At 40.6% G+C, this 11,702-nt stretch overlaps 1 protein-coding gene across 1 annotated transcript; it reads left to right on the forward strand.

Moving 5' to 3' along the window:
- The first annotated feature begins 1,945 nt into the window (after positions 1-1,945).
- Positions 1,946-10,090, forward strand: naglu (N-acetylglucosaminidase, alpha). Its single transcript, XM_030077294.1, has 6 exons — positions 1,946-2,501; positions 6,187-6,334; positions 6,581-6,727; positions 6,927-7,012; positions 7,382-7,638; positions 7,858-10,090. Exons 1-6 carry the CDS (start codon positions 2,089-2,091, stop codon positions 9,060-9,062), a joined length of 2,256 nt encoding a protein of 751 aa, XP_029933154.1. The 5' UTR covers positions 1,946-2,088; the 3' UTR covers positions 9,063-10,090.
- The last annotated feature ends 1,612 nt before the right edge of the window (positions 10,091-11,702 follow it).

The following is an 11,702-nucleotide window of genomic DNA, read 5'->3' on the forward strand; positions in this document are numbered from 1 at the left end:
CAGCACTTTGCCGTCTCTTGGTTCTAAAAATACATACAATTTAATACAACACAATACAATCTGGTGGCTGAGAAGGCTGCTTTTGCTCTCTAGTCATTATCACTTTCGAAGGGCACCATGGGAAATGCTGCTTTACTGGGCTTGATGGATGTAGTGGATGCTCTGCCAACACTGCATGACATTTCTAGCCTCCATACTTTCCATACTTTGAAAATCCCTGTTCCCTGACTGACACCATGTTAAAACCCACATCAGCTGCTAGGCTTATATTTATTAGTATATTTATTAGTTTTGGTTATTATTTGGACAGCAGCATTTTGTGCAAGCTGAAGGTTTTTGATGCTGTGTTTAGGCGTAGGCCTGAGAACAGGTCATTACAATTGCCTTTATGACACAAAAGTGTGTATGAGCAACAGATGGATGTGCAAGATGTGCTATTGCAAGATCTAGTCAGATAACTGGGTAGCAAATGTTCCCTCCACAACTTAGGATAATTATTAAGGACATATGTGTCACAGTTATGTTTTTAAGCAGAGGTTTCATTTAGCTTTTTTAAGGAACAGCGCATGTATTATAATTTATCACTATTACTTATTTATTGCATGAAGGGCATTCGATCTTTTTTCCCGTGTGAAGAGCAGACAGTGGGGCACTTCCTCTTGTTTTTGTCACTCTAGAGGGCACTTTAACCATGCTTTTTCAAACATGGGGGCACCGGGGGGGGGCAGTTGCACCCCACCTGGTGCCCCTCGAGTCCACCAGTGTGATGCATCATAGCTCTTTTCGTGCTGGTGAGATCACCTGTTGTGCAGTTGGTGCCCTTTCTTTTGCCCCCGTCCTTCAAACAGCCTCAGTCTGCCACTGGTTAAAGGTCTCTACACTATTTAAGACTAAAAATTTGCCAAACAACTGTCACCATTGATGACAAAGGTCTGTTCTTGTGCAATCATCCAGTTTCGTTTGCCCTGGAATACCATGAGTCAGTCAAACCTTTCACGAGTAAATAAATCAAACATTTGACCTGGATTCAATTTGTATATCACCATACATAATACTTTAACATAATTAACAAATGTACATGCATTGTATCAACCAAGCTACTAGGCTGCCCCGGTGGTACAAAAAAACACATTCACATTAGCACTCCTAAAACCTTTGCCTCTAACTCACTCCTAGTCAAAGCCCAGACAAAACTACTGAAAACAGTTTTGCTTCTGGTGAAAGCAAATTAATGTCTCACCTTTGTGGCAAATTAAACTTCTGTGATGTTTGGACTTAGAATGGTCTTTGGACTTACCCAATGTCCCCTTGGGGATCAACAAAGTGTTACTGATTATTCTGATTCTGACTTTGCATGATGCATAGAGGCACTCAGCCAATAAAAAGCATGATAGCACGGTAAGCAGCTGTAGACCAAGTCCTGTCAAAATTTAGAGCTGATACTGATGAAAAATCTATGTTTTGTACCACTTACATGAGACTGTCACTTATTTATGCACATTTATTTGGTCAGATGTGATTTTTTTTTTTTTTTTTTTTTTTTTTTTGGTCAGATGCACACTGTCAAATGGCCATGATAAAAATATATATATTAGAATTTTCATAATTTATTTTTTTTTTTTTTAAAGTTATATAGAAACAAAAAACACACCTTTTGTAACTGCAAAAAGAAGCTTTATGTATAACAAATAAAAACAGAACTACACTACATCAAAACTTTACAATGTCTCAAAAACGGTAATGAACACTGTTTTGATTACGAATAAAACTGGCAATTTCCTGTGATAACACGCCTCATAATGAACTGCTGAGTTTCAGCTTTAAGGAATCTTGCCCTCATGTGACAGAGGCATCACATGACAGACACTATGATGGCCGCGGCGCCCCATTGAAACTCATTTACAGCGACTGGCGTCTGTGATTGGCCGTGAGTTTGGACCAAGCCGGCGGCTCTCTCTCTGATTGGCCACGGGCGTTTCTCCGAGCCCATGCTTCCTGGTCGCCTGCAAATGGAGAAATAAACTTGCTTTTAAATCTTAAGCTACGGTGGGAAACCCTGGCTTGACTGGGGCTGGGGGGTCGGTCAACATGCCACTCAGGAGCGGCCGCGGTGTTGTTTTGCTCGTCGCATTCAGTTTTATTGTAACAGCTCAATGCAAATTTCCTACACTTGACCACCTGAAACCGACAGCCAGCGACAAAACCCAGGGGAGAGCGGTGGTCTCTCTTCTGAAACGCCTGCTGGGGAACAGATCCACGGAGTTTATAGTGTCAGTCAAAAGGAGCCTCTCCAACGACAGCCTGGATGTGTGTGAGCTCCGGTCCACCAAAAACAACAAGATAGTCGCCACAGGCAGCACGGGGGTTGCTGTGGCATCCGGCATTTATAACTATCTTAAATATTTCTGCAACTGCCATGTTTCTTGGTTTGGTGACCAGCTGAATCTGCCCCGTCCTTTGCCTCGGCTCAGCGGCGTCCTGCGCATCAACAGCCAGCACCGGTGAGTTACGCAGACCGGCGAAACTGACGGCACACAAGCGGTCGGGTTGATTTCTCCTTCTTATTTTTAAAGGCACATACTCTGTACAAAAGTTGAGACTGTTTTAGAAACCACTAGCATCCTCTCTTTCATTCGGCGTACATTCAGTCCACCGAACAGCGCTTGTTTCATAAAGAGTTCAACTTTTCTAAGTGTCTCCCCTGTTTTTGCTGTTGCGCTCTTCACCCAAATACACAGTGGAGGGAGCGGGCGGGCTGTCTGAATCATTTCAAACAGCTGACTATTTTGGTTTAATTACGAACAGTTTGGTGGATCATTCATGTGCCGAATTTTTCAGAGGAGCCTATTGACACTTTTCATCGTCTAAGTCTTAGTCTAAGATGTGTGAGAGGCTGCTGATACGCCAGCCCGCTGTAAATTTCTATTTATTTAAATGGACGCTGGTTCGAACATCTGTCACTGTGAGAGGGAATGGGATGTTTTGGGCTTATCTGTATTCCAGGAGAGTAGCATGTCTCAGCGATATGGACAAAATCAAATAACGCAATATTTTTGACTGAATGCCTCCATATTTATATGGTGACAATAATGTAGGGATGACTATTGGTGCTTTAACAAAACAATTACACAATGAGATTTGACAAATAATCATTAATAATGTGAATACGATGCCAAAATAGGTTCAGGTGAATAATAGAACATCAAAGAGAGTCTAGTAAGTTCAGAAAATTGCATTTCATTATATCCAGAGACATTTATCAGCCTTTACCAGCATTTTTATAACACTACAAAGTCATATCCAACAAGCATCTCCTCAGATGGGATTCAATGGGATAAACTTTAATCAAATTAGATTGTCAGTGGATTAATAAATCATTTTTTTGTGTTTGATTTTTGGGGACTACCTGTGATATGAAAAGATTCAGGAACCCAGGTCTAGTTTGGTGTTTTCCAGAATGAGGTTCAATGATTCCAGAGGTGTCTGGGGCAGGGGGGGGGGGCTTCAAAATTCAGTCACCTATGATTTTACTGTTATTATTTCATCTTGTGCATTATCAACACAATCAAATAAAATTAAGATTAGATGCCAGACTTGAAGTTCTTTGAAAGTAGATGTGGGTATGGAGATCTGAAGCCATGTGATTCAGTTCCTCCCTTTCGGTTTCATGCCCTTGTTCTGGTTCACTTGAAACTTGGGTCTCCATCATGCCTCACTTTTTGCTGTACATAAACACTCAGTGGCCACTTTTTTTTAGGTCTACCTGCACCAATCCAGCTGTTATGCCATAAAGTTTCCTTGTCTGCTGCCAATAATGCTCAGCTTTTCTTTTTTGTCACAGTAATAGAGGTGTTCATTCAATTCTGTGATTGGCATTGAGCTCATAGTTAGTGCTGCTGTTGTACTGGACTGCATTTTACTGAGAACTGTTTCTAATGTTCTGTCCCCCTCATGTATATAAATAGGGAGGACAAAAAAATAGAAACACCTCAGTACCATGTAGTTCAGTTCAAGACCGCTGCAAACTACAACCTCAATAATAACTTTGCTTGTGGTGTATAAAAATGTCATATGCACATTGCTTTGGATTAAAGCATCTGCCAGATGCTAACTGTAATAGTAATAAACACAGAATTAAATTGACACATTTCTCCACAATGGCAACACAAACTGAACATGATAAACTTGGTTAAAAGGTAGAATTTATGGCAGAGCTGTTGCACTGAACTGCATTAGACTCTGCAGGTGGCCCTGATGACGTGGACTCTGATTGTATAAGAGGAAGGTAACTCCACTCGCTGGTGTTCTTTAAAGACGTTGCATTTTCAGTACCCATATTGTGCAGAGCCGTGTGTGTGCGTGCGTGTGTGTGCCCTGTGGTGCTTCTAATCATGAAACACACCGACAACCCAATTTTACTGACATCAGCAAAACGGCGTCTTTGAAAATGTTTTTTTCCCACCAAATCCATTTCACACTGCTGTACATGGGATGTGTGCCAACTCTGTGGAAGCTGTAGAAGGTGACAACATAGAAGAGGTATTCCTCTTCAAATCACTGAATGGTTGTTTGCCATGGAAACTAGCATCGTTGGATTGCATGAGACTCATAGAGATATGGTGTTAATGGTACTGTACTTTGCTGAAAATTTTAGACTTTTTGAGTCTTGATTCAGCAAATGATGCCGTTTTTACAATATCATTATCAAACCCTCGATTGCACTGGCATTCAAAGTGGGGTCTGGAGGAACCCAGGGGTCTTCCAGGGTCTTCAGCAAAATGAGGACTAGTTTGCTTGTGAACTGCTTGTATGCTTGATACCTCTCACAAGCATACAACACAAATTCAGCATCATTGATCTGACCTTTTTAATCATTTTATTAATTTTAAATAAAGCCTTCTTGTCATTTTATTTGTCATTCTATTTTGCTATACTTCATCTGTTAACTTTCTTTCTTTCTTTTTTCTTTGTAATTTTGTGGTATTTGTTTTGCTATTTTTTCCATAATTTTCTTGTGTTGTGTTTCCTTTTTTCCTTTTTGGTTATTTTCCTGATCACAAGTGAGTTTTACTTTCAACACTCTGGTTTTATTTGACAGGTATGACACCTAGGCAAACAGTATACACACGCACATCCGTTTCCGAGTCCAGGAGAGGATGACTGATGGTGTTGCACAGAAAGATTCACAAGACTGTATGCGCTCTCATTGTATTCTTTATTAATTACATAGAGAATAAAAATATAATGTTTCTGAGCCATGACAGACTCTTAGTCAGGCAATCTTTGGGGAGCATGACACCTAGACAGTTCCATAATTGGCACAAATTAAAATATCTTGGATTGAGTCCCCAGGATAAAATCACTTCAAGTGTGGGTCCGTGGCTTAATGAGAGTCAATTTGGGGGTCCAGAAGATGAAACAGTTTGAAAAGCCCCTGTACCAAAAGAGATTGGCATGGTCTAACAGGTAACACCCACTCTAACCATTCTGATTCTATGGTGGTAGCATTTTTGAAGGGTATACCACCCCCCTCAAAAGTGTCCTGTCCCCCTCTGCTGCATTACCGCACAGCAGAACCCATGGGGGCGTGACAAATGGAACATTGTCACACATTATTTTTCTTTGTTTACTGTGAGAGTTCTGGACACTTACGCTGCGGCAGGGCCCTTTAAAGGACCCTTCCCTTCAATTATCTGTTGTGCATTAGGCCCGCATGAGCTCACCCCAGTTATGTCATGTGTACACTGGTCAGATTGTAAAATCCATGGCAAGCATGGCACCATGTTTTTTTCCCCATGACTCTGCCTTTAGTGGTTGATGAGCAAGTCATGAGCTTATGTAAGCTCCTTTGTTTTGGAGGGCAAAGATGTATGTTTTTTGGGACGCCTTTATTTTTTAAAAAAAAATAAAAATAACAAAATGTGCAGAACAGAAAAAAATGCTTGTAAATGTTACGGAAACACATTGTATTACGGTTTTGTTTGTTGGCTTTTAACCGCTACTGCTCACATTTGCATGAAAGGCAAACTGCACTTGCAAACCTAATGGAGCTTGTCACTAGTGTCTGTTATTCAGTTGCGTACTGTCGTTTGGAAACCCCTTTTTTAATCTCACTTGCCAAACATTGGTAATGATCTTCTCTTTTCTGCATGTTATGTTTTTTTTTTTTTTTTTTCTGTCATTCAGATTCCGGTATTATCAGAACGTATGCACTGTTAGCTATTCCTCTGTGTGGTGGGACTGGCCACGATGGGAGAGAGAGATCGACTGGATGGCACTCAACGGCATAAATCTGCCTTTGGCCTTCACTGGCCAAGAGTTCCTTTGGCAAGAGGTAAAAGCACACCAGCATGGCTGTTGTTTCTGTGAATATGAACCACCTCCTTTAAGGAAGAATCCAGCCTAAAAGACTTTGGTGTCAGGATCTCAGAGTCCAAGAGCAAGGGCGTCTTTCTAAACTGACCATTAAGTTGCACAATCATATATGGAGAAATCCATTAGAATGAAGGATGAAGCGATACTGATGCCTAGCTTGATATACGCACCAGCATGTAAACTTCAAATCAACATCTACCTTCAGGTTTACCGCACTCTTGGTTTGAACCAGTCGGAGATTGAGGAGTTCTTCTCTGGTCCTGCTTTTCTTGCCTGGAACCGCATGGGAAACATGGTCAAGTTTGGCGGACCTCTACCACAGTCCTGGCATGCAAAGCAGCTCTACCTTCAGGTACTGGCAGTTCCTTGTTTGTCATGCAATTTAACATTAAAAAGCAATGGACATACAAGAAAGAGTAATTTCAGATAGCAAAACAGTTATGTGTCTTACTAGTGAAGTTCTTGGCCTTCTTTAAAACCTTTACAAAAATAATTACATCTTTAAGGTGGTAAAATAGTCTCTGTGTATGTAATAGTTGCTGTCTTTGCAGTTTAAAATCCTGGGGCGAATGAGATCCTTTGGCATGATTCCTGTCTTGCCAGCCTTCTCCGGGAATATTCCCAAGGGAATACTCAGGTGAATCCAACCACTCGCTGGATATTGTTACCTGTCCCTTATGATAGAATTTTACTATTTTACATCTTTCTACTTAATACAGACAGCTATGCATGTGATTATATACAAGCCATCATGAAACACTGATTCATTCAAATAGAACATTCTACTGAAATGCAAGAAGCTTATAGGAATTTTGGTACCATAGAACAGAGACTCTGCCCAACTATTGCCAGTAAAGTAAGTTAAATTAGATGTATTTCCATTTCAAGATGGAACTACTAACTACAACCACGTTACACAGTGATAAATTCAGACAACCATGCAGGACACAGTGTGCAAGTCAGTAGTTCAACCTGTTGCATCATTGAAGTTTTCCTTGCTTTTCAGGTTGTATCCAAAAGCGAATGTGACGAGACTGGGGCCTTGGTCTCATTTCAACTGCAGCTACTCATGCTCCTACATCTTAGACCCCCGTGACCCTCTTTTCCTTCAGATCGGTTCCCTCTTTCTGTCCCAGGTGGTGAAGCAGTTCGGGACAGATCACATCTACAATACAGACACCTTTAACGAGATGATCCCTCCATCCTCTGACCCCACCTATCTGTCTGCAGTTAGTAGCTCTGTGTTTGCCTCCATGACCGCAGGTGAGAAGTTCGGGGTGACCATGCAGTTAATTCAGTTAGTTAGCATTTCAAATTGTAAATGTGGTAGTGGCTGTAATTTCTTTGAATATTGACTACATAGCAGATATTTGAGTTACAAGTACGATAATTGCCCTAGTTTCATAACCCATGGTTGGCCTGTTGCCCTATTGTCTTACGACCAAGAACTGTCCGTTTCTTCTCCCTCATCTTTCTCCCCAGTTGACCCTCAGGCAATTTGGCTTATGCAAGGCTGGCTGTTCTTTAGTGCTGCAACATTCTGGAGACCAGCCCAGATTAAAGCCCTTCTGCATGGAGTGCCCCTTGGCCGTATGATTGTGCTGGACTTGTTTGCAGAGACCGAGCCAATTTTCTCCTACACTGAATCCTTCTATGGACAGCCTTTCATCTGGTGTATGCTCAACAACTTTGGTGGCAACAGTGGTTTCTTTGGCACAGTGGAGAGCATCAACTCAGGGCCATTCAAAGCCCTGAAATTCCCCAACTCTACAATGGTCGGCGTAGGCATGACGCCTGAGGGTATTGAGCAGAATCCTGTTGTGTATGAATTGATGAGCGAACTGGCTTGGCGTAAAGAGCCGGTCAACTTGGCAAAGTGGGTGTCGCTGTATGCCATGCGGCGCTATGGCAGTACGCATGAGAACTTGCCTGCTGCATGGAGGCTTCTGTTCGCAAGTGTCTACAACTGCACTGTGTCGCATTACCGTAACCACAACCACAGCCCGCTGGTGCGTCGGCCTTCCTTTCACATGAATACTGACCTCTGGTATGACCCAGCTGCCTTGTACAAGGCATGGAAACTAATTATTGATGTGGCCCCATCTCTGATGTCTAAGGAGACGTTCCGATGTGATGTTGTGGATGTGACACGACAGGTCTTACAAGTGCTTACATCAACGTTTTACCTTGATATCTTAAAGGCCTTTCATAGCCAAAAAATGTCAGATCTACTAACTGCAGGTGGTGTTCTGGTTTATGACCTTTTACCTGAGCTCAACCGTTTGTTGTCTAGTGACGGTAACTTTCTTCTTGGCACATGGCTGGAGCGGGCACGATCCTTAGGCCTAGATGAGAAGGAGAAACAGCTCTATGATGTGAATGCCAGAAACCAGATCACTTTATGGGGTCCCAGTGGTGAGATCCTGGACTATGCCAACAAACAATGGGGAGGCCTGATGGAGGACTACTATGCCCAGCGCTGGGGCCTGTTTGTCAGTACCTTGGTGGAGTGCCTGGACCGTGGACAACCTTTTAAGCAGGATGCCTTCAACCAGGCCGTCTTTCAGATAGAAAAGGGCTTTGTTTACAACGGCCGAAAGTACCCGACCAAACCTCAGGGAGACACTTTTGAAATTGCCCACAGGATCTTCCTGAAGTACTACCCACAAGCCTTGAAGAGACTATAGTTAGTGGAAATTCCTTTTGTGGAGAGACTCAGCTCACAGCAAGAAGAATGTCTCCCTCTGCCTCATTTGTTCAATGCCCATCCCAAAACATTTTGCAGTAGAAAACAGTAACAACCTAAATTCACAGGGAAAAAAATCTGGTTTTGCATATATAGTAAAATCAGTTGTGGATATTTTGCACAATCCAGAGAAGAGGTTTAAATTTGCAGTTATCAAATAGTCAGTCTACATGAAAGAGAAGGGAAATTAGGAGATGAAGACATGTTAACAGTTTATTGTAGATGACTATATGAAGGTGATCCATAGTAGTGTAGTTGTGAACCAGTTTGCTCTCTGGCTTTTCATGCCATGTGTGTGCATATGATTTTACTGTTTTTGGGATCAATCTTGAATTCGTGGTTCCACCCTATGGAACCACAGATAGCAACAGGGCATCAAAATGTGTTGCATTTTAGCATCAAAGGAACTTGTATTCATTAATGACACTGCATTATTTAAACTCATGGGATGATGGGAACATTCCTATTGATAGGATATTAAATTAAAATCTTGTGCCTTATTTTATACTACAGAGACTTTGGGCTGTCTTCTTAGGTGTTGCCTAAAGTAGCATCAGTACGAGTAGGCTATATGTAGTTACCAAATAAGAATGGGATGGGGGATCTTATCGTCATGAAAACGAACCATATTACACAATCTGTTTGATATATTTGCAGCATTTGTTTAATGCTGACTAACTGTTCTGATTAATTGGTGTACAGTGTGCCTCAGCATACTACTTTATATCCCATGATATCCCTTCAGGAATTTTTTTTTTTTTTACTATATAATATATTTTTATATGACAAGCTTGGATATAAATTTGAGATATCTCTCACACACATAAGTTTGTGAAAAATTTTATTGAAAATCACATTCATTTAACTTTAGAATACTAATATGTAGATGATGTGTTTTTATATTTTTCTTGTTTTCCACCCTTGGATGTGTTGATCGAATTTACTCTCAAATATAAATCATTTCCTACATTTTGGGAGTTTGGGTCTTTTAGCAGACACTACATTAGCACAGCTCAAAAACAGCCCATGCCAATAAAGTTTGAGTGTAGCAGAAAGGAACAAATTCTGTGCTCAGATCTTAGAGTCCTGTGTTTGCTCAGTGCTTGGTTTGTACTGACCAGTATTGGTTCTTACCATTTTTTTTAATACAATATGCAGTGCATACAAATACAAATGTATCAAGATGACCCATAAAATGTAATGGGATTTTTCTGTGATGGCACTTTGCGCTTTTAAATATTCCTTTGCCATGTATTCTTGGCAACCTTATGCCCTCTTTTCTTCTGTCATGTCCAAGACAGGTCTAAATCATTCCATCTGACCTGTATCTGAAGGTATTGCTATTTCAGGTATGGTATCTACTAACAACATAGTTGTGAAGTTAACAATAAGGTCCTGTTGGCTGAAACTCACTGCCTGACCAAAAATAAATAAATAAATAACACAATGCAAGATGCAGCTCAGTCACTGGGAATACATTTTATTTGTAATAATTCATCTGCCAAATATACAGCTTGTTATTGAATCTTCTACATATTGTACAATTTATAATATATGTAATGTACAAAAAGTAATTAGTAAAATTCCATTCTGTGTGTGAGACCTATTCCCTAGAAATGAGGAGTTACAATAATGCAGGATGTGTTGTTGAACACCATTGGGGACAACACTGTTAACACATCTTTAGTGTCATCAGCAGACATATCATATATCACCCTGTAATTCCTGCAAGGGCAAAAATCACTCTGTTTGAGGACTTTTGTTCCAAAATTATCTATTTAATAACATCACTGTTGGAAATCATCTCCTGACCCTACACGCAAAACGATAAAAAGTGTCAAATTAAAAGACATGACTGTAAAAGTAGAACTGAGTCCATGGTAGACAAAATAATACTTTCTACAGACTTTCAACATTTTAGAGATTCAGAATGAAATATTTTGGGGCAAACATTTTTCTTTCCTTAGATGACACAATATCATTTTAGAAACGAATAGTCAGGTCATATTTTCACTCAGATTTCCTATATTTGATTTACTGGTGGCAACGTTGACATTTTTGCAGTGTGTCCATCCTAAAATACAAAGTCTGCTATGTTGAAAAAGCATGACATGTCAACAAAACTCTGAAAAATTTGCCAACCAAATGCAGATAGTTTTAATTCGACAAACCTTCCTTTTCCCAAAGCAGTGCAGCTCTGGAGGCAGAAGTAATCTCATTGGCAGATTTAAATGTGATTGGGTGGCATTTAAAGCTAAATGGGATTTTGATAGTGTTGAGTTGTTTAGTTACCTGGACCTGATATGAGTCCACATTGTGGTGAAATATTATTAGTTGCTCCATGCTCCTCTGGGCTGCTAATCCACAATACTGGATTGGTGTCTCTCCCTTCACCTCCATTGTGCTCTAAAACTGGTCCCAATATAACACTGCACATACGTGAATGCGAACAAAGCGGATTATGCCAATATAAAAAGTAACAAGTCACAGTGACAATCTGACAAAATTAAATGTCTCTTTTCTTGTTATTTTCCTGTTTGAATTGGAAAGTAGATCAGGTAGGAAGCGTCTGCAGAAAATG

The sequence above is a fragment of the Myripristis murdjan genome, chromosome 19, assembly GCF_902150065.1.
Source record: "Myripristis murdjan chromosome 19, fMyrMur1.1, whole genome shotgun sequence".
NCBI lineage: Eukaryota > Metazoa > Chordata > Actinopteri > Holocentriformes > Holocentridae > Myripristis > Myripristis murdjan.

What these genes read in the sequence shown, in the direction of transcription:
- naglu (XM_030077294.1), top strand. Translation starts at nt 2,089, where the DNA reads ATGCCACTCAGGAGCGGCCGCGGTGTTGTTTTGCTCGTCGCATTCAGT. An exon ending in AAGAGTTCCTTTGGCAAGAG is followed by an intron (nt 6,335 to 6,580) that starts GTAAAAGCACAC and finishes ATCTACCTTCAG; the next exon opens with GTTTACCGCACTCTTGGTTT. An exon ending in CAAAGCAGCTCTACCTTCAG is followed by an intron (nt 6,728 to 6,926) that starts GTACTGGCAGTT and finishes CTGTCTTTGCAG; the next exon opens with TTTAAAATCCTGGGGCGAAT.